Source organism: Chaetodon trifascialis, chromosome 17 (assembly GCF_039877785.1).
Source record: "Chaetodon trifascialis isolate fChaTrf1 chromosome 17, fChaTrf1.hap1, whole genome shotgun sequence".
Classification (NCBI taxonomy): Eukaryota; Metazoa; Chordata; class Actinopteri; order Chaetodontiformes; family Chaetodontidae; genus Chaetodon; species Chaetodon trifascialis.
The window spans coordinates 2,493,359-2,516,398 of record NC_092072.1 but is presented as its reverse complement, the minus strand read 5'-3'; the positions used below and the strand labels follow the sequence as shown (position 1 = coordinate 2,516,398).

The 23,040-nt window shown below is 47.2% G+C and overlaps 1 protein-coding gene across 1 annotated transcript in view; it reads right to left on the bottom strand.

The window, feature by feature from the left end:
• The window catches only part of grin2da (glutamate receptor, ionotropic, N-methyl D-aspartate 2D, a), a 169,196-nt gene that overhangs the window by 17,677 nt on the left and 128,479 nt on the right, over positions 1 to 23,040 (bottom strand). The window contains exons 10-16 of the mRNA XM_070984035.1: positions 22,658 to 22,811; positions 13,496 to 13,621; positions 11,794 to 11,906; positions 9,438 to 9,554; positions 8,773 to 8,933; positions 5,079 to 5,148; positions 4,303 to 4,420 (exon numbers count right to left, since the gene is read on the bottom strand). Of these exons, the coding sequence (XP_070840136.1) occupies positions 4,303 to 4,420; positions 5,079 to 5,148; positions 8,773 to 8,933; positions 9,438 to 9,554; positions 11,794 to 11,906; positions 13,496 to 13,621; positions 22,658 to 22,811 (859 nt within the window). The remainder of the gene's footprint in view (positions 1 to 4,302; positions 4,421 to 5,078; positions 5,149 to 8,772; positions 8,934 to 9,437; positions 9,555 to 11,793; positions 11,907 to 13,495; positions 13,622 to 22,657; positions 22,812 to 23,040) is intronic.

Sequence of the window (23,040 nt, the reverse complement as noted above, 5' to 3'; positions counted from 1 at the left end):
TTAATACACCTGAAATATAAACAAAGAGAAGGTGGAAATCAGTGGATAATCAGACAGACTTCATATAAAGATACACTTTCATAGACGAGAAAAACTAAAGAAGAAACAGGCCTGTATTTGAGACAGGCCTTTATTAATAAAGGCCTGGTCTTCTCTATGTGTAAGGTGTAAATATATTTGAGAATAAACAGCATGTCTCCATGTGGGAGTTTTATTGTTCCATATGAACAGTTTTGTAGTTGTGGTGTCACCCTATCAAACAGCCAGATGTCTCTTTTTAACGAACCCCCTCCCTCAGTCTCACAGTTTTCAGCCTCCAGTGTTCGCGACCCCTGGGAGCCGCTGTCACCGCCGCCACTGAGGCATTTTCCACCTCCACTCCCAAGTTTGCTAATTGCGAATGGACTAAATTGCTCTCCAGAGGAGCCAATTTGACGACTGACCAGTCGTGCTAAAAAATAAAAAAATAAAAAATAAAAAAAAAGAAGTGACAAGCCTCTAACAAAGAGATGTATTACGAGTAACAATTACAGGAGCTGCTGAGGGCCACAGCGGACGTGCCGGGGATAATGAACTCACATGATGTCTTTGGGGGTCAGTGTGAGCGTTCCGCATGAACAATGAAGAGAACACAATCAGACTAAACGGCATTGACCAAAAATGCAATTTACACTGGTCCTTCAGTGTTGTTCCGACAAATAATTCCTTAATTGGATTTGGGATTATTACACGGAACAGCGTTTTTTCACACCCCTGCATGAACGATCAGAGCGTTATCAAAGTTTCTGATTACCACGTGCTACCTGTGCAGGAGTGCTTCTGATGTTTCTCTTCACACTGTCAGTTTCCTTCACTGTTCAGAGTGAACCAGCTTTGTTTACGGCTGCCTGACGTTTGCTGCTTTTGAACTCTGTCGGGGTTTCAGAGTGTAAGATGTTTATCATCCTCTACAGACAGGTTTGAGTAACTTCAACGTTTTACTGTTCTAGGTTTGCCCAAACAAACAAAAAAAAAACACTTGTTGAAGCTGAAAACCCTTCAGTCAGACCACGTTTTCTGAAACCAGGATGTAACGTTTGCATGCATGAACATCAGCAGCATATCAGTGACAGTAGTCCTGGTCTCTGCACCTGTTTGTGAAATCATTTTCACAACTTATCTGCAGTCGTGCTGCAGACGGTTGGTACTAATTCAGCCTCAGTGTTTTTTCTCTGAATGCAGATTCATCACTGGTTTTACATTACTGAGCACTGACGGCAGCAGAAGCTAAAAAGCTCCGGCATTATGAAAACATAAAAGAAGGTTTTCAGTTTAATGTTGAGTCCTTCTGACGACTGCAAACCTAATTACTGCAACCCGTCAAGGTCACTGCGTAACAGCTCCTGGTCTATTCTAAAAGAGCTCCTGGCATGAACGGAGGAGGGCAAACATTGCCAAAACATCTGAGTCAATCAAAAAGACCTCCGAACATCACATCTGCTTTAGAATAAGAACCTCAATGCTTTAATAAAAGACATTTACTTCTGTCTTTGTCGCACAATTTTTCACCTTGAAACTAGTAATTTGGACGTGTTTTTGTGCCATTTAAAATCTTATTTTGACATATTTTTAAAGTTAAACCTCACTGTGTTTGCGTGCATGTGATACACTTTCCTTTCTGTGGGTCCACTAAGTTTGATGCAGCCTCTCTAACACTCGCTCCTCTGCAGGATTTAGTAAACTCATAAACTTCAACATGCAGGTGCGACTCGGGTTTCTCCTCCCTCATCTTTGCCGCCATTCCATCGATCTGTTTTGGGCCTCCTCTGAGAGGCCATGATTGACACAAACAGGCATAAACAGACTGGTTAACAATGCCATCCAGTTAATTGTGCTATTATAGGTACCAGAAGGAGCCGCGAGCGCCTCCGCACCTCCTCACATCTGTCTCTGTCACACCTCCTGCTCTTTATGCTTCCACTCCTCTTCCTTCTCTCTCTGACTGATCTGAATCACTTTCCTCCCTACAGCCGCTACCGACGGGTTCAGATGTAAAAACAAGATTTAGACATGCAACGACTTTTCCACAAGCTCTCTGCTGTGAAAAGAACCTCATCATTGTGAGGTGACGACATGAAAATATAACCGCAGACACATTTAAAATGATGGAAACCCAAATGCGCTGTAAAATGTCAAAACTGAGCTCGCCAGCAAACCAAAAGACTCCATTGATCTTAATCATCGTGAACCTTTTTAAGAGTGATTTGGATTGGGGAGAAATGTGAAAGGAACAAGTTCGACAGAGACGCTGACATAAGTCACGAGCCGGGAAGAAAGATGAAGTGAGGAGGTGAAGCCTCTGAGGAGCTTTTAAATATATCTCCCAGCGTCTGAAAAGGAGCAGAAAAAAGTCCAAAACTGACGAGCGAGACCTCTCAAACAGAAGGTCCGGAGACGGAAACATGCATCAACGACAGATAAGATGAATACAGTGAGAGGGAGGCGGGCTGTGTGTGTGTGTGTGTGTGTGTGTGCGTGCGTGCGTGCGTGCGTGCGTGCGTGCGTGCGTGCGTGCGTGTGCGTGCATCACACCTCCTTCCCTCTTCCTTTCTGCTCTTCTTCCCTTTAACCTTCTGTATCGATCTTCCTCTCTCTCCCTCCTCAAACCTTCCTCCTCTTTCATTTCTCCACTGACCCTCACCCACCCCCTCGCACCCCCCTCCCCTCACAACTCCATTTGTCTTCCTCACGCCTCGCTCCATCTCTCTTCCTCATCTTTGGCTCCTGCCTAACTTTGAACTTTGTCCCCTTTTATCCCGCCGCCACCTGCATCTGCTGCTGGCGCACATTCGTATCGACGAGTTGAAAAAAGCTTTTGATCAAACGTTTTATACCTTCACTGCCGCCATACTTGAACAACAGAAAGTATGTAAACTACTGTATGTGCAGGCAACTTCGCATAAAAAACAAATACTTTTATCCACGCTGCAAAAGACCAGTAAAATCCCCACGTAAGGTCAAGGTTACGGACAGACTGGGTTAAACAGTCTCCGCCCGTCCAAAGCTGCACTCATAACATCGTCAACTGTCACACAAAATGTTCTGCGCGTACCAAACGATGTTCTGCTGATGTTCGGTAACGTAGTGTTGTTTTTGGCGGCCTGTTTTAATTTTAGTTTTTATTAGTTTTAATCACGTTCATACTCTTTTTAGTCTAGTTCAGTCGACTAAAAGTCTGAGCGTTTAATCTTATTTTAGTCAGAATTATCTGTGACTGTTTTAGTCTAGTTTTAGAAAACTGATGACATTTTCGTCTAGTTTTAGTCAATGAAAACTGTATTTTAGTCTCTTTTTAGTAATACAATTCTATTTAACCCAGTCAATATAGTAGAAGTACCTCGCAGTATAGACAAACCAAAATGTTCTTTCTTTTGTTACCTTATAGACTCAGAATACATCCATTCCAGACACAAAGACGCTCTGATTTGAATTCACAACATATTTATTTTACCAAGCAAAGCCGGCTGGCCGGCCATCGGTCCCGTCCTCTGCGTCAGCTGCCTGTCGTTAACGCTAACCTACCGCAGCTGCGTCTTCTGAATAACGCCGCGAGCGGGGATTGAGGAAGTGACGTCGCTGCGACTGCGCAGTGCGACCTGATGCAGCCCCTGAAGTGAGACACAGGAAACAGAAACACTGCAAAATAATAAGAACGACGCGACTGAACCAGACGAAATAATGTCAGAACATTTCGTCTCGTTTTACTCAACGACAATGAAGAGACATTTGAGCAGAGCTTTTATTTTGTAAACCACGTTTAGTCTCGTTTTTATTCATCAATGATATTGCATTATATATTTAATTATAGTTATCGTCACATGACCAGCATTTATGTTGCGTCTCGTCTCGTTTTTGTCACGTGATAAAGGTTCGTTGTTGACGATATTTAGTCATAATTTTGACGAAAGCAACACTACAGTAACATACCGTCTGTGCGGTCCTACATTCCTGAGCTGAACGCAGCTTCTCTGAGCTTTGCGGTCTTGGTTGGATTACATCTTTGTACTATATGCAAAGCACTGCAGCGGCACGATGCAGAAAAGTGGAGGTGTTAAATGACCATCGACCTCCTTTCTGAGGAGTTTCAGGGTGACAGAGTAATAACACTGCACTCTGTGCTCAGCGACTGCAGGATCCTGCACCACTAATTATTTCATCAATGACAGTTTTCATTTTCCAGACTCATGACTGACTCCTTTCTTTCCCCTTAAGCCAACCCAGGTAAACGCTTCATGTGCCCCACCCTCGACCCCCCCGTCTCACCGTCTCCAACCAGCTGCAGCAGAGCCAGGTCCAGAGGGCGTTTCCAGCGGGAGTTCTTGTGCAGGGCGATGCCGTAGCCCGTGGTGGCGAACACCTTCCCGGAGCCGATGGTCATCACCTTGTGGAGTGAGACACGAAGATGTAAACACCTGCACACCCACGCACACAAACACACAAACCCCTCGACAGTCGGATTCAAAGAGACCGATGGCGGCGAGAAATGAAAATTAGCTTAATTTCTGCTGTAATATTTTCCGCCTGCTGTCACTGTTGCATACATGCAAATCAGCCGGCTGACTTCTAATATCGACGTGTGAAAAAGTCCCAGAGCCGGAGCGCAGGATATTGTTTCAGTGGAGGAATTAATATAGATCCACATCAGTTGTAATAATTACTGCAGCAGTGGCTGTTGTATGAGGCTGCTGGGAGCTCGGGCCTCCCACAGACCTTATTACAAATGATCACGGGTAGGATTTTCATTCTCGCTGCGGGAGCCGTATCAAATCCAAACTTATAAATAAATCAACACCAGCGCTGTCCAAAAATGACAATATTAACTAGCTACAGGCCGCGAGGGACACATGTAAATGCATCGGGCGTGTTTGATTCATTTAATGCAGCTGCAGAACTGCTCGTTTGGCCCGTCTGCTGTTCACCAGGCTGGAGATGCTCAAGTTTTTTAGCACGCAGTAGCTGCAGGGTCCTTCAACGACCGCTGACACTACGTACGAGCGCGACGGCGTGCAGAGCCGCGAAACGACAGACCTGCTTCTTACCTTGCAGCCCTCGTCCTTTCTGGCCATGTAGTTCAGCACTGCAGCGTCGTAAATGAAGGCATCCAGCTTCCTGCAGGGCAGAGAGGAAGGAGGAAAATTACAACAAAGGAATGGAAATCACTGACCTGCAGCTAAGTGACAACAGAGGAAGTGCAAGCAGTGTACAAAATGACAGAGATGATGGATAAACCGGCGCTGGGACGACGACGGAGGAGCAGAGGAGCTTCTTTCTCGACACCATTTTCAACAGTCGCACAGAGAGCTATTCATCACGGAGGAGGCAGAGATGTCAGCTCTCCTCCTACAACGGACCAGAGTACAGCTGGCGAGGTTGTGACGCGAGTAAGATGTGATTCTCACTTCTGCTAAGCTGGAAAAACTCCTCCTCTCATAAACTTCTGAGAGCACTTAATGTTTCTCACAGGTGAAGAAGAGAAAATCAGGTAATGGACCAGAAACACTGTGAATATTCCTCTCATGTCAGATCAGCCTCTGTGAATATGGGAAAACCTCTGGACTGCAGGAAGGTTAGCAACACTGCTGTTCAGTGTTAGCGTAGCATAAAGGACAGAGCGGCTAAGCAGAACTGTTTTCACACATTTCAAAGCAGATACGTCAGCGGTGAATGACACATTTCTCTCATCATGACTTCAAATGGATGAAAAACCCCGTATAGGACAGAGTATTTGTATGATTTGGTCTTCCACACATCAGACAAGAATCAATTTAGACAACATTAGCTTTTAAAACAATAAGACAACATGCTAACGTTGCTATGATACAAAGCCAATAAAGGCCTGTTTCAGCTGATCATTACTGCAAAGTTTAAGACATCATAAGACTCTTTCTACAACTCGGAGGCTGAGATTAAAGGACTTATCTTTCCATCTGCACACTGCGACACTGCAGCATTCAGCGCTCTAACAATTAATCTGTCATCAAAACATCATCCCAGCGCAACTTTAGTCATAAAGTGGAGCTTAAGTCATGTCTCATATGTGAGGATTTGATTCATATTTCTGGGTTTCAGAGTGTTGGTGGGTCAGAAACGAACGAGCTGAAGGTTTGAAACAGCGACAGACATTCACATTTTTCTGACGTTTCATAGACGAGACCATTAACTGAGTAATTGAAAAGTAATAAATAGATTAAAGTACGATGGAAAAAACATAATGAGCTGCATCCGTTAAAGTCCCTGCAGAGAAGGCAGGCTGAGGAAAGTGGGCGTGCACCAAAAGTCAGCGGGAGCACTTGATCTTAACGTAACGGAGTGGATGTAAAAGCTGAGTGATGAATATGAGGGTCTGATGAAGGATCTGTAACTACACCTGCTCTTCCTCTTCACATTCATTCAGATTCACACATGGCAGCGCTGCACTGTACAAGGAAAGGGGGGGGAGCGCGGCGGCGCTTTAAGGATGGAAGATTGAAAAGAGGTGAAGAGGAGGTTAGATGGTGCAGGAGGGGAGGAGGTGGGAGACAGGAAGAGGAGAGAAAAGGACGGTTAGAGATAATGGCTGGAGGGAGGAAGTGCGAGGCAGAAGCAAAGGAGCTGAGGAGCTAAGAGCAAGGAGTTAATGAGGGAGGAGGAAAGAGGCCAGGGGAGACAGAAAAAGGATGAGGAGGAGAAAGAGGGAGGAAGGAGAGGAGGAGGAAGGAGGAGAGAGACGGAGAGGTGGTGTTTGGTGGAATCTTCACGCCGCTTCGCTGTGACGGCGCAAACTGATGTTTCCTCCATCGATAAGGTCAGATCGAGAGTTAGAGGAAAGATGTCGATAACGAGGGAGACGCAGAGGCGGACATGATGGGAGGGGAGCAAGAAGGACGGCACAAAGAAAGGCATCATGGGAGTTTTAATAACACGGTACGTCAAATGTGCTAAAGACTGTGTGTGTGTGTGTGTGTGTGTGTGTGTGTGTGTGTGTGTGTGTGTGTGTGTTTGATTGTCCCATTAAACATCTGAACCCTCATCTGCATCGACTAACATCACTCCTCCTCCTCCTCCTCCTCCTCCCCCTCCTCCTCCTCCTCCTCCTCCTCCTCCCACTTCAAACTCGATGAGCAAGTGTATTTTTTATGGCAAGTGCCTTGTGTGCTCTGTGGCCCCACAGGCAGATAATAACCCCCGCCCGCCCTCCACCCCCACCCGGAAGACAAGAGGCGCCTGAGTGGCAGTCGGTGCTGAGATGGCGGGATCCCCCCCCCCCGCACTGTGGCCGCTGCGAGCATGTATTATTGAAAGTACTCCTTTCTCCCCTCGCCTCGTTCAGTGGCTGTGATCCTAATGGGGCTGCACAGGTTACAACAGGCGGATCAATGCGCTCGCACAGACAAGAGGGTCCCGTAATTGAAACGAGGCGCGGGCGAGACAACGTCGCCTCCAGTGCAACATGAAAAAATACACAAAGAGCCGAGGACAGAGGGAGGGCGGTGCTGCTGGAGCCGCCGTCAGACGGGTGTAGCTCCGGCGTGTGAATTACAGGAGAAAGGTGGAGTTTTTTTAACTGGAGAGGACGACGGTAGAAGTTTGGTAACAAGGTTTCTGTGGATACAGCCTGCGGCCACTGCCCGACTGCTTTCACCGCATGAGACGTTCAGAGCATTCAGACGTTTGAGTGAGCTGTGTCCTCCATCAGCAGCTCCATGCCAATGGGGGGGGGGGGGGTATTATCTGGAAACGTTTCATGACAGGAGAAAGGTGATCACTGGCTGCTCTGTCTGAGGCAACAAGCCAGTGCCAGGAAATGTCCCCCAGGAAGGATGTCTGTTTGGCGTCTCCTCCTGTTCTCGCAGTCTTTCCTTTAATTTGTCAAACATGTATATATGCATACAGTATAATGCTCCCAGAGGGCCTTTGCCTTGAGCACGTACTGTACAGACAAAGTATTTTTACCCTCTGAGTGTCTGATGGAAGTCAGCCGGAGTGAACGGACGCTTCAGACGTGGTTACACGCTGCAGGTCCCACTCTGGATCTACAGCTCTGACCTTTATGCCGCCTTATTTTGAGTGGGTTTTTTTTTAGCTTTTATAATTGGCTTTTTTTACACTTCAAGCCATGCTTCACTCTGTTTGTATGCACATGTGAGTGTCTCTGTTCTCAGGCGGCTCTTGAAGGCCCTGCACACCCACGCAGGTGTTTACTGATGTGGCTGATTAACCTTCTGCTCAGGGTGGTGTCGGGCGGAGACATGTGAGTTAATGAAAGAGCTGAACTCACGAGGACTCATGGTACAATCTGACTGACATTAGCTTCCCGTTCACGTCCATGCTGACGCGTTAGATTACTCCCATCCTTCAGTTCAACCTGATTGAACTTTGACCCATGAAATCAGGAGGTTCTCTGATGTCCAGCAGGTTTGACAGAGGGTGGGGCTGATGTCTCGTTTGTTTATACTCTTATTTTGTAAATGATGAGTGAGTGTGAGGACAGCAGGATGTTAACATGAACAAATCTGTGGCCTCCTGCTGTTAGCACGTAGCCACGTTAGCTCCCACAGTTTAAGTTAGAAACAACATCCACACGACCTGCTGCCACACCAGGAGCCTGACTGAGAAAGAGGCCCACACCTGGTCTGATCAGGTGGTGAAGTCAAAACCCCAAACAAAAGTAGAAATGTTTACAGAACTGTGCTGTAGATGGATTTATTTAAACCTTCTCTTACTGTTCCCTCCCCCACCTCCTCCGCTCCTTACCCAGTCTTGAGGTTGTCGATGGCCTCCTCCACGCCCTTCTGGTTGTTGCGGATCATGTACTGGTGCATGTTGGGATAGTTGGAGCGAATGTTCTCCTCCGTGCTGCCGTTTGGCACCGTGCCGAATCTCAGCGGCGGGTACTGCTCCGTCGGGTGCTGGAACTACACGAGAAGAAGAGGTGGGCGGAGATTAAAGCGACAGGAGGGAGTTAAAGAGAGGCAGACGAAAGCGAGGAAGAGGAGCTGCCGCGGGATGAACCGCTGCAAAGATTCAAAGCGTTCACTTTCAAAGCGCGGCCTCTCCGCTGCAGCCTTCTGAAGAGCTGAGGGGGGAGGCTGATAAAACAGACGAGGGTTTAAGGTGTCACAGCAGCAGGATACAGTTTGGTGGCTTCTGCTGAAGCTGCGCTGACACATAAAAAGCAGCAGCAGTGAGAGGGAACATTTCCAAGGACTGCACGCCATATTTTACTGGAGCTATTCTGAAGATGCCCACCTCTTCCGGAGGAACTAAAGCACCTTTGTAGGACGCTGTTAATTCGTTCTCTCATCTGCTCCAGTTTACTTGCATTATCTAAACTGTAAAGAGCTGTTTGGCTAACTGGTCCGTCTGGCCACCCACCTGTTGGCGCACGCATCGATCAGCCCCCGCCCCCCACACTGTACCTTCTTATCCGACAGCCCCGACACAGTGTCGATGTACTCCTCCTGGATCATGAAGGCAGCCAGGTTGGCAGTGTAGGAGGCCAGGAAGATGACAGCGAAGAAGGCCCACACCAGCACCTGAAGGAGCAGCGTGGAGGAGTCACATTAATGACGGCTGAGGAAGCTTTCTGAGATTCCACTGACACTGTTTTCACCTGTCGGTGATTCATTGCTAAACGGTCGATGCTCCATCCTGCCTGGAGGGTGGAGTCGGATTTGTCAGCACGACACCTCGAAATCCAAATGTCACTGCAACCTTGGTAATCTGGAGTGCGGAGGAGAAACGCTCTTTTCTCTCCCGACATAATCATACCTCACTACTCAAGCTCTGTAGCACATAACTGACGTACTTGTACTATGAGTATTTACACTTTCAGAGGGGAACAAGGCACTTTTTACTGGACTGCATCTGTCTGACAGCTCAGGTTTAATTGTGCAGTTTGAGATGATCGACAACGCTTATATGCTAAATATGCCTGCAGCGGGTTAGCTTAGCTTAGCGCAAAGACTGGAAAACACGGGGAAACAGCCAGCTTGACTTTGTCCACAGTCGACCACATCGACCTAAATCTGGCTATTAAACATGTTAAAAGTTTTTTTTTTTCAGTTATGCTGGAGGTTATGAGCTGGAAGCAGTGACTTCCTGGAGTCTCTGCTGGTTGTCCGGCCACACGTCGAGTTTTCTTTAGAAACAGGTCAAAAAAATATGTTTTTGCTTCTTACAAAGGTCTTCATAAAACAGCTGGATGCTGTAGTTTCACATTTACAGCTGAGCCTACACTACCTTCACCTGTAATGGAACATCTGCCTGTTAAGAAACGAAGAACAGTTTCCAGTGCTGGGTTATTGTAGCACATACAAAACATCCTTTGAAAGGTGGTTTAAGGACTCGGCGTAAACACATTCAGCTCTTCAGAAGTGCTTCCTTCATTGCTGCACTGTTGACATTCAGCCAGGGAGCGAGTGAGAGATGTGGATTAGTCTTAGCTCTAAATTTGCACTTGCAGTCGGTGATGAACGGGGCTATTTGCTTCCACGGTGCTCTGTGTTTATGCCAAAAGTTCATTTGCATAATTTTCTTAATGAATAAGATGAAAAATGTACACTCGCTTTTAAAAAGAAGCCATCTTGGTGAACGAGGACTCATTGTTTTGCTCGCGCTGCTTCAGCAGGAGGATCCGTCCTAACGAGAAGGTGAAGGACGGACTGCTCGCTAACAACAGCTCCCTGCAGAAGGTCACGACCCCTGGGTCGATGTAAAACCCATTAAAACCTCTACGTATGATATCAATAATACATGGTTGTCAGTTACCCACCCAGTGCATGCTGGGATGGACAGTGATGGCCCAAATAGGCTTTAGAAAGTATGTAACCTGAACAACACATAAGCAGAGGATACGCCTCCATTAGAGGTTCCATTTATCTGGTAACAGTTGTTGTTGCACCGTTGAGTTGTTGTTGCCTCATACGAACGTTTAGCGGGCAGGAAGCTGTTGTCGGGGAAACCTCTTAAAGGCACAGCGGGCTCTTCTGTGTGGGCTACGGGACCGTTAACCTGCGAGGTGACGTGCAGCAAACCAACAGTTTAACCTCAGACTGAAACACCTGCAGAAAAAGAAGGAAACTCTCTCCTCTGACCCGCTTTCAGAAAGCCTATTGAGCTGCTAATGAGCTCTTGAGATGATTGGGGTTATTGTGAAAAGCACTCGGGCAGTCAGAAGAAGAAAGACACCTCGAGTTTTTAACCTCCCGCGGCTCTTTACTCCGGCGTGGAGGGGGCGAGCCTGCGACTGATTTTTCGGCTCGTGAGGGCAGAGAGTAACAGCATGCATTAAACGGACCACCGCGGCGAAACCAGCGAACGAGCGCTCTCAAACTGATTGCGGCGGCTCATAAAGCTCACGAGTTTCAGTTTTTTTCTTGAAAATGCAAATTAGGGATGTGTCGGTGTGTGGGGAAAATTAGAGTCAAGATAAAGTTGAGTGGTACTGTGTTTTATTTTTCACCTGTCATTAAACTTTTTGTTCAATAAACCGATCGATTGACCCGCCAGTTGAATACTTAACTCACTAAACTAATAACGGCTCTAACGCTGCCCATTAAGCACTGATGGGGTGAGTTTTTGGTCCAAACTGGGCTGAAATTGACTTCTTATTGATTGAAAACATCTAGGTTGGCCATAGCAGCATTTTAATGGCTCTATTTTAATGTGAGGTAAAAGGAGTTGAACAGACGGTGAGACTTTGGTTCCTTCTAGGTGTCGACTGGTCGTCCAACTACCAAATACAACAATCAGCCAATCAGTCAGAGTGATCACCATGATCTTGCTGGTGGTTCCTCTGGGATTCTCCACTGGCACAGAGTTGTTGAAGACCAGCGCCCACAGCAGCCAGACGGACTTCCCTATGGTGAACTTAGACCCCCCTGACTCTGAGAGAGAGAGGAAGAGTGTTACAGAGTGAGATGTTAGGATGAAGAACACTTCACACACGTGCTGAGCGACAACAAGCAGGCGGACCACATGGCAGCGCAGACGAATGAACGTGGACACTGAAGTTAAGACAGCGTGTGATTGGTGAATGAGTCTTTCTAAAACCATGAGCCTTCCAGTCTGCTGGTCCAGTCCACCAGATGTTGAACCTGCTGCAAGGATTTGCCTCAAGAGCATCACTGGGGTCTGAAGGGTCTGACTCACAGTCAGCACTGCAGTTCATCCCACAGGTGTTGGATCGGGTTGAGATCAGGCTCCTGTGCAGGCCAGGCAGGCAGTGACGCCCGCATACATTCAGCCATGCAGCAGACTGGTTCTGATGGCGGGTTACAGGGACAAACTGTCCCACAGTGATCCAACAACTGTCTGATGTCGAAAGTTCAAACAGGGAGATTGAGTTAAAGACAGGGCAGAGGGAAGACTTATATGGAGTTATTAAAGATTAAACCTGGCACCTCGTGTTGAATGCAGAATCTGTGAAGCCTCAGAAGGACGAGAGACAAAACTGAGGAAGCTAATTGGGATGCTTGAGATGAAAGGTGGAGCTATACATTTCCTCTGAAGGTACGGACAGGACGGCGGGCGATAGAGAATATGAGTTATCAGCTTCTCACAGTGAGAGGTCAGTTTGACTGAATGTATGAGTGAAAAGGTGGAGATGATAAAAGAACAGAAGGATACATTAAAGCCAATAGCAGACTTAATTTAGCTCTGCAGCAAAAAGAAGCAGAAAAACTTACAGAGCAAAAGAAAGATGAAAGGAAGGAAGACGTTTCATTGACTGTGATTCTACAAATCAGCCCCAGAAGAGACAAAAATCTGAGACAGACACCTCAAAACCTGAACAAATGATAGTTTAAATGGCTAAAATGACCTTTAAAGGTGTTTAATACTATGACAAACAGCGCTGAGGTGGTCACACGTGGAGGGGGCTGTGACCTCTCACCAAGCTTCAATGACGGTCGGCCATAATGCGTCAGAATAATACATAAATATATCAAACTATCAGACTATGACCACTTAGCAGATTAAAGCAGACACTGAGGAACAGACAAGGAGATTAAGACAGAAGCAGATGTGTTTTAGCTTGAACTGATAAACACCAACCTGTCACTCCAGTTCAGTATAATTCCACTTATGTCGACTTATTAGAAAGTAATGAACAACATCTCTGAATGATTATTTAACATGAACGCAGCAGCGCTGAGGAGCAGCCAGCAAACACTCGGAATAAATGATGAACTGACAAGTTCTGTGAAAACGTCAAACTCCGGCACCACCCTGCCGTCAGTGTTTGTTTCATTAAAAATAAATAAGCCGGCTCGTGGGTGTGGAGTGATTGTTTTGACTCGTGTGCAGATAAAAAAAAAAGTGGGACGCTTTGCATAATTTGAGCAAACACCCTCCTCAAATCAGCCCCCCCTCGCTTACATAACTGACGAAGTGACAAGTCGGTAATAATGTCATGAAATGAGCAGTGGCGGCGGGTTGATTGGCGTGCCGGCGCCGGAGTGACTCCGTCTCTTACTCTTGGCGCTCTGCAGGCTGCGGTTGTATCCCACGGGGCTGAAGAACTCAAAGATGAAGACGGTGACAGCCACCACCGACAGGCACATCACAAACATCATCACCCACACCGCCGGGCTGTAGGGCTCTGCAACACACACACAAACACACACATGCAAACATCAGATAAAGTTTCAGAAGTTTTCCTCTCATCTGTGAAGTCACACTTTATCAAACGCCGCAGTGTCTGTCACGAATGGACGTGGACAAAGACGCCGTGTCCTGACGTGTCACTCGCTGTTTAGGAACAATTTGCACAATCAAATCAGGGCCTTCTGATTGGCTCTGTTAACATGAGTCAGCAGGGGCTGCACTTCCTGTTTTGGCGCAGTGTTTACCACTCTGGACCTCCAGGTGGCGCTGTAAGGTAACTAAGCGGAGCCACCTTGGCTAGCAGTGGATAGCAAAGACTCAAACCAGCACCTGGTGGCTGCTTCTGCACGCTGATATTTTTAAATATCCCCCAACATCCGCCACACAAAAGCTGTTTTTCTGCGATAATGTCAATACGCCTCACTCTCACACAGCCAGTGGTGACCAGTGCCGCCTCCAGCGCTTTCAATGTCAGCACAATGGTGGGCGTGCTGCTGAGGTCGGCGGCTGCAGCGACGAGCAGAGGGGGGGCGAGTCAAAATACAGAACGTCGGCGTAACAGAGTGGCATCAGCAGCAGCAGCGACCATCTGAAAGCACCTTTACTGCCTGAATGTTAATTGGCCGCATTTACATGGAGCTTTTCTCTCCCGCCGGCCGCTTCCTGTCGGCCGCTTCCTGTCGGCCGCTTCCTGTTCCTCCGTGTGGTGACACACAGCGTGAAGCCACTGAGAGAAGAGGGAGAATTCACTTAAGTGGCCGATCGCTTTAAGTTTGAGTGACTAAACCGAGGAAATGTACTGCTTTTAGAGGCTCATGAGCCAACTTTAGGAGAACCTGAAAACTTCCTCCGTAACACTAAATATGTACGACTCCTGAGCAACAATCAGAGTCAAAGTTCAGGTAAAAACATCCAGAGTTATTAATAATTTGCAGTTGAGCGCCTGTTCAGATTTGGCCTCCAATCATCAGTGAAGCACGCCACGACTGTCAGCGCATTTCAGCTCCAGAGAGCTTTGGCAGGCGAGTCAAGAAGTTAAATTTCATGCATTAGTGTGAGGGTGAACAAAGGCGATGACGCAGTGAAAGGAACACAGACGGAGCTGAAGACGACTCTCAGCCGTCGGATCAGATTAACAGCAACTCAAAACCGTCTGTTTTCCTTCGTACATTGTTTACTTGTCGTGTTTTGCTTTTTTTATTGAAGCTTCTTATCGTGACTCCCTGCTGGAGATTAAAAGATGATTTTAAACGGCACAAACGTCTCCAACGAGGAAGACTATACATTAAAGCATTATTTGGTCCTCAGAAACATGGAAATAATGATGTAACCAAAATGTACTTGATGACCTTTTTGAGAGCTTTTCTCATCTTTGATTGGACACCTGAACCACCCCTGAGCGAGGACAGGAGGACATCGTGTCTCCTCGTCTAACTTCTGGCTGAGGAAACGAGCCGATACTTGTGAGATTTGCTAAATCAGTGAGAGATTTTCTGAAAACAGCTGTAACGCTAATCAAACAGCGGCGAGCTGAGCCGCCGGCTTGCCTCATCGACACCTTTGCCTCTCAGCGTCGCGTCCAGGTAGAGATGCTCGATCAAACTCGGCTGCATGCTTCCAAAGAGTTTCCAAATATCAGGCTTTTAGCGGAGCCCCCCCCGCAGAGAGACGTACAGTGAGGGCGCAGGTGGAGGCGCTCAGGGCTGAGCCATTAAACCTCCTGCCAGACAGGGTTAAGATGCTTTTAGGGCTCAGCTGTCCGAGTGTGCGCCACGAGGACCGAAAGGTCTGATTCACATGCAGGTGTGTCGCAGCGGCCGACGTCACGTGTGCAGAAACATTCTGTTCACATCGTCTGATTTCATGATCCATTCAGATTCTGTAACATCATTCATGATTAAACACACAGTGAAAACCAGTCTGAAACACAAAGGAAGCCGCCAGCGGAGGAGATTTCAGCTCCAGCACTGAACTAAATGTTCCTGTAACGTGCAGGTGAAGGACGCCTCAGCCTGCTGAAGGGTCGCTTCAGCTGCCTGGCAGCAAAAATCTCCATTCTGCTGCTGTGATTTTCACCAACTGTTGATGTTCTGCGCTCTCTGCGTGTTTCTGTGTCACGCCGACAAAGAAACCGACAAATAAAACTCTGAAGACACTTTTCAGAGGCTCCTGCTTTGGTTTTCACGCCGTCAGCTGTCACTTAAAGCCGTGCAGTAAGAGGATCACATCATTGGGCTTTTCAACTGGACTCTTACACAATACATAATAACGGTGAAATTAAAGCACTTGGAGGCACTGACGTGTCAGTTTCCAGTTTATTGTGCTGCATGATGGAAAGCAGTCTGACATGATTTAATTCAGCTTGAGAGGTTTGTTCAGTGTGTTCAGATTATACAGCTGCAGTACTTTACAGAGTTAAATCAACATGAACGCCGTCTTGAACTGAATTGTATTTTCACAAACATTTAATGAATTGATGAGGAAACTGCACCAAGTGGTTCGACGTATGAGGCAGGAGTCAGAGGTTGAACCACGTCATTAGTCCTGAGAGATCGTTTAACGCGCCTCTCATTAACGCCGTGAGCTTTAAAGGCGCCTTGTTTTCTCGCGTGTGAAACGCTGAGATTTGAGCGTAACGCCGAGCTCCTTTGTCTCGTTGCGTTTGCTGAGCGCAGCCTGAAGGAGGTGATTTAAAAGTGATTTAAAATATCTGATTGCGTTCTTTGGTCTGAAGTGTTTTCCTGAGCAAAGATTACAGCGAAGCGGCGAGCAGCAGCCGTACAGGCAGCAGCTCGGCGTGCGTGTGACTCCTTTGTTCAAGGTCCCGTTTCTCTAATTGAACTGAATATTTTCACTGGAAGTCGTCCTGAAGCTCTGGACACAACACTGATTTATTGAATTTGTCTGCTCATTTTTGATGGCGGTTCCATCAGAACGGGCTTGGCAGAGGAAGAGTGTAAATAATTACATGGTGCGCCGCAAACACCGAAGGTTGCCTTTGATTTATTTTCTCTTACTCTGGCGGTGAGGAGCGTGAGGCAGATGTGCGCTCTTTTCAAAGTGCTGTCAGCCTTGAGTTAAGATCTGAGGAGCTTTATTGTTTTATTTCGCACTCTCTCTCGGCGAGTCTCTGCGTTTCCAGCAGCCGTATATCCACTTTGGACGACCACAGTCTATTTATAGAGCCGTATTTAATCAGGGAAAGTCAAGAGAAGACGTATGCTTTTTGTCAATGATGGCCTCTTTAAAATGCACACTGGGGAGCTGCAGGTACAACCAGCAGGCGGGGCTAAGGTCGGGGTTAATGAGGTTCACGTGCTCTTCCTCAAGGGCGTTCAAGCAGCGGTCGCTGAGTAAAGTGACAGCTTTACTTTTTCATGCTGCTTGCCAACACGTTCCCAGCAGGTGAGGGATTCAAACTGGTGACCTTCGTACTGGGGGCGCTGTGGAGTGTGTCTGATGTTGAGTCTCGCTGTGAGTCTGAACGCAGGCCGAGGTTAGCAGGGCTTCCTTATTATGCAAATATCATTTTATTATCTAGTCTCACACCTGGAAGACATGTGCACAGGAAACTGAAACTCGTGTTTGGTCACAACGCTTCACTGTTGGTAGCTCTAACTCAGCACATCATGTACAAAGATGTCTCCGCTCTTGTTAAATGGCTCCACCGCTGTGAAGGAAGTCTGTCTGTATCGTACTGTAGGAAGCATTTTAAACAACAACAGCACAGAGAGCGAAGCATCGTACTGGTGGAAGATCTTTGGCTTGTGTTGTGAGGCAGCTAAAAAATGTGGATAGAGTCACAGTTAGATTCATCAGTTTACACGGATTAAAATGCCCTTCAACGATGTGACTACAATCCACAAATCCTGCCTCAGTAACGCCTCCTGTGACCCGAACGATTCGTGAGCATAAGGTGTTTATTCGGGCGTCGCTCTCCTCGTAGCATCTCCTTAATTGTATTAAGAGTGAATTATTATTATGCCTGTGAGCAAAGTGTCTGTCTTTCCAGCAGAGTGGCTCCTAAGAACTGGAAACAAGTGAAATGCTCAACACACCTGTCAGGGAGAAGCTCACGAAGTCACTGTCACCTAATGAAAACCTGATAACCGTGTTAGTCACGCTCAGACAGACGCTTCACTTTCACCCATTAACGCAGTTTTTAGTCCCCAACTGTGAAACGTCTGCATGTGTTTCCATGAGGTGACAGAAATTTGAACCTCGCGGTCTGAAGGCAGGATGAGAGAAAACAGCTGTTTCCACCCAAATTTAGTGCAAATTCGAGCCAAATTTCAAGAAAATCAGAAAAGAACAAATGCAAATGAATTCGTTTCCATCATCCTCGTCAAAGGTTTAATTCAGATCACGAGCTGTGGAAATATTACAGCTGTGATCTTTATTCATCCCACGTTGAGGAAATGAAGAAAGAATAAGAGAGAGACAGAAAAGAACCAAAAAAAGACGCAGAAAAAGCAAAAGGCTCGTCTCAGCGGTCGTACATCCACGCGTGTGCACGATCGAAAGACAGCAGAGACACAAAAAAAAGCTCAAACAATTCAAAAATGCACGGCCGCTGTTAAAAAGTTATGTTCCGGTGCTGCGTCGCACACGAAGCAGCACTTTCTCTGCCTCAGACGTATTGACTGGTCGCTCGTAAATATATTCATTTCTACGCTCAATCCCTCAGAAGCTCTCGCTGAAGAGGAGCTCGGCGGTTTGGCCTGAGAGGTCTGCTGCTGCCTTTTCTGGAGACTTTTATCTCCCAATTGCCGATATGAGTGACAGCCGGGCCGCTGCCGATGACCATCCTAACCAACACACACACACACGCACACACACACACACACACACACACACACACACACACACTCTCCTCTTACTTCTCTTCACTTGTTCAATTTTCATGTCCCTCTTTACTGGCCCTTGACAGTTTAAGTGTTTGTCATCATCCAGGCTCAGACTCGGTGTCCTGCCGTGCTCTCCGGCTGCGTGCTCTGTCTGGGCCTCCTTCTGTTTCTCATTCAGCGGCTGTATCGAGGCGTCAGAGGAGCTCGGCTTATCGCAGCTAATCTAAAAAAGAGACGCGTCGTGTTTCAATAGTTAGAACAAACCCAGAATTAGGAGCTGTCTCACAGCAGCACACATGCGGACACGCTCGAGGTAACGTTCAAGGCTGGACGTGGAAAAAAAATATCTGAGTCCTTTTTCTTCAAGTTTTCTTTCTAATGGCGACAGGAAACTTCTGAGTGGCTCTTAATGCACACGGAGGCGACAGAAGTTACTCAGCAAATGTGTCTTCCGGCTTTTCAAAATGTTCCTTCTTGCAGAGGAAGAGTGGAGGAAGAATTGGACTTGTTATTTCTCACTAAAAGTGAAGCGAGGACTGACGGACGAGGCGCAGCCGAACATGATGAAATGCTTCTTTTCAATCTGAGATTTAGCAATGAGAGAGTTTTTTCTGCATGTAAACACTGAAAACCTACTCCGTCCTGTAAGGCCAGCTCAGCCTGCAGGAGCACAAAGCAACGAACGTGTCTGACACGACAAGAAAACCCTTTGTTAACGAGCGTCATCAAACATCTGACCGCCGGCAAGAAACACAGAGTCAAAGGACGTCGAGTCAGAAGACGAGGAGCCGAAAAGGGACTTAAATATTTAAAGAGTCGCACAAGCAGAAAACGTTTCATTCTCGCAGAACTGAGCGCTTCCAGGAGCTTTGACAGGAGAGTCTGAGCGATCCGAGTGAAGGAGGCTAACAGGCGAGCGTCATCGCGTGCGTCCACTGATTCAAACGTCTCGCCTCTTGGTGTCCATCGCCTGACGTCCTCTCTCCCTCTGCTCCTCTTGTCCCTCGTCTCTTCCTCTCCCATCGATAACCGGCTCTACTCAGACTGTTGGAGGGTTATTCGGCGGCAGCGTCATCCTCACACGCTCCTGTCGCCTCTTACCTCTCCGGCCTTGCTTACCTTTTTCCTTTTTGTCCTTCCCAGCAGCCCATCCACCCGCTCCCACACACGCGTCCATGCGGAGCTACAGTATGGACTCACTTCTGGCCCTGCGGCCCGGCGGCGTTCACATAAAACGGCCTCGGGAGCGCTGCACCTCCGTCCAACCATGACGTGTTTGGGATTGTCTCCTAAACGTCCTCTGACAGATGGACAGATGTACTGCTGAGACGTGTGAGTATGAAACAGATCCCTTAAGGAGCGCGAGGGAAAGATCAGGTGTGAGAGCGCGAACACAAGTCGAGCGCCGAGGCCAGAGAGCTGATCCATTACAGGAGGATCTGAAGAGGCTGCTGTCATTTTAATTTCATTCTTTTTATTCATCTTGATTGGATTGAATCTACAGCCGTGATGTGGCTTCGGGACATTAGCAGTCAGCTTTTTCCTAATTCTTTCATTTTGTGTCTCATATTTTCATCTGAATTGGAGCTGATGAAGGTTACAGAACAACACTTTGCACATAAAGCTTTTTGTCTCCTGCAAGTTTGTTCATCTCGAGCTATCCTGCATCCTGCACCTCCATTAGAAAGGATGCTTTAAGTGAGTGAGCATGAAATAAACATTTAATGAAGGTACAATGTATCACAGCTTTGACATATAATTAATAGTGTTATCACCAACATGGTCAAAACTGTGAGCAGCTTTGAAATATTTTGAGATATTCTGAGATATTCTGAGATATTCTGAGATGTCTGCAGACTCTTACTTCAGACTCAAACCTCTAACACTGAGTGAAGTTCAGTGCGAGCCCAGCGTGCACTGCGGTGGACTCGCAGGTTTTCGGTGACAGGCTGGAAGAGAAGTCGCCCGGGACGCTGCTCCGTGCTAACAAGTCAATTTGCTACGGGTTACAGTCTACAATACAAACACACAAACACACGCACACACAGCAGCATGTCAGCCAGCCGCCGCTCAGATTAAAACATCTGAGACTGAAGCAGCCTATCGCTCCTCCATCGGCCTCTCCCTCAGTGTTTTCTGTTTGCATTGGTGCTCGACACGACTCCCTCTCTCCTCCTCTAACCTCCCCCCCCCCTGTCTCTCTTTGTTTTAATTTCTCTGCCTCCAGCTCTCTCCTTTCATCTCTCCATCTCTCCACGCTTGGAAACGTCTGGAATTAGTCTTAGGAGATTTGTAAATGAAGAGGTGTTATCTTAGGAGAGGCTAACTTTGTCTGAGGCACAGACTCACTGTGGGAGCTCGTTGGATCCCAGAATATTCAATCTAAGGTCCGGGCCGGCCGCTTGGCTTTGAGATGAAAAGTCATGAGCGTGAACCTTTTCACGTGGAGACAAAAGCTTCAGAAAAGGCCTCGTCCGTAATGGAGGATCGTTTACGACACTCTGTGCGGGGTTACGTGAGATAGCCGATCTTTTCACTCGCTTTTGAAAACAACGCGGTCCACATCTGCGTGTTGCTTGGTCATGACGCCCCTCACAGCGCCTACAGCAGAGCGTTAGACTGAACAGATCGGCCCCCGTGTATCGGGCCCTATGTCACCGATACCAATCTAGAAGTTTCTTCAATATCGGGACCGATACGATACCAATATCAGATGGGTGCATCCCTAGTGGAAATCGACAGAGACAGATTTCCACAACCACGCCTTGCTCGAAGGCACTTCAGGCATGATTTAGCAATAGTGCAGAACACTATGCTTAATTATTTCCACACCTTTTTCCATTTGGAATGTCATTTTTAACGATTGCTGCCAGATGAGCACCTGATGCAGATGTTAACCTTTACAGCCTTTGGTTGGACTCTGATGCTGCTCAGAGCAGGTCGACGCTGTGCTTCCTCGATAACTGCGTCCCTGAGCAACGCTCGAGTGTCCTCAAAGCTCAGTGTCTATAGATAAAGCCCAGATTTTATGGACCTCAACTGTGTGACTTGAGGGGAAGTCGTCCTCAGAGCCAGCAGGCTGCACCCAGAGTACGTAAACTATCACCAAGACTGCAGATGTTCAAACACAGCACTGCTGAATCTCCTCCAGATGTGGCATTTCAGGCCCAAACAGCAGCACATCAGACAATCAGCTCTCTTCTCTCTGTGAATAACTGAAGGTCCTAGTTGACTCAGTGGGCCTTCATGTTTTTACTCGACGTGTTTTTTCACTGAACAGCGTCCAGTTGGTCGGTATGTGTGAGATCCTTCACACGTCGCTTTGGGTCGATTTGGTTAAAGTAAGTTTCGACTGTGCACCAAAGCCTGCGTGAGAAAATCAGATCACAACAATGACGAAAATAAAACTGTGAAATTCCCTTTTGGTTTGATTCAAAAACAGTAAGTAGGACAGAGAGAGAGACGGCGCGTAAATCAAGCAGCCGGGACACACGGGACGGTTCGCCCCCCTCAAACAAACCCACCTTCATCCAAACGCTGGATACCTTCTTCATGCTTCATGTCGGCCATACGTTGAATCTGTTACGGATGTTTTTACTGACACATCCGACGCAGACGAAGATTTCCCTTTTCCTCATGAATCTTGGATTTTAGGGCTCCTCTTGCAGAATGTAGGTTAGCAGCAGTTGATGTGTCTGTAAATCCCATTTTTATGGAAGCGCAAATAAACTTTTTTTTTTTTTTCAGATAATGCAGTTTATCACAGCTGCGCCTGAAAAATAAACATATAATCCAGGCTTTTCAGACTCAACAGGCTCATAAGCTCCATGCAAAATGTCCGTTTTTGTTTCGGCTTTTCTTTGAGCCTCTGCTCGAGCTCCTCTGTCAGGAGCCGAGCTCTTACACAAACAAACTTCCACTGCCAGCGTGCGTTTGTTATTTATGGAGAAAAACACACGGGATAATTACTTTAGCCACCTTTGAACGCCACGTCTGACACGCGAGAGTGGGATGAATCGCTGTGAAAACGGCCTCTTTCTGGATCTATTTTCAAGGCTGCGATGGAACACATTTCATTTGTCGCTCGCTGCATGACGCACGCTGACGCTTCACGACGCTCATTCTGAGCTCGGCTGATTAACGTGCGCTTCGTAAAGCGGCACAGCGCGAACGCTGAGACTCACCGAGGAAGGCGGAGGGAGACACGGTGCCGTTGCTGCGAGAGACCATGACGCTGATGCCGGTCTCCACGAAGGGGACGGAGAACTCCACGACCTCCGACCTCTCCTCGTTGATGGTGAGGGAGCCGATGGCCATGTCAGCCCTGTTGGACACCACCTGGAAGACAGGACCCTGAGGTTAGAGGCATGTCATGTGACTCAAAGGTGAAAGACTGAAAGACAATCCACATTATCCTGCGTCAACCTTATCTTATCTTATCTTATCTTATCTTATCTTATCTTATTACTGAGAAGCATCTTAACGTATGTGAACCTTACGCCCTCCTGCAAAGCAGTGCGTCAAGCCTGTGCTGTGCAGAGCGAAGAGAGAGTCTTTGAAAAGAGGA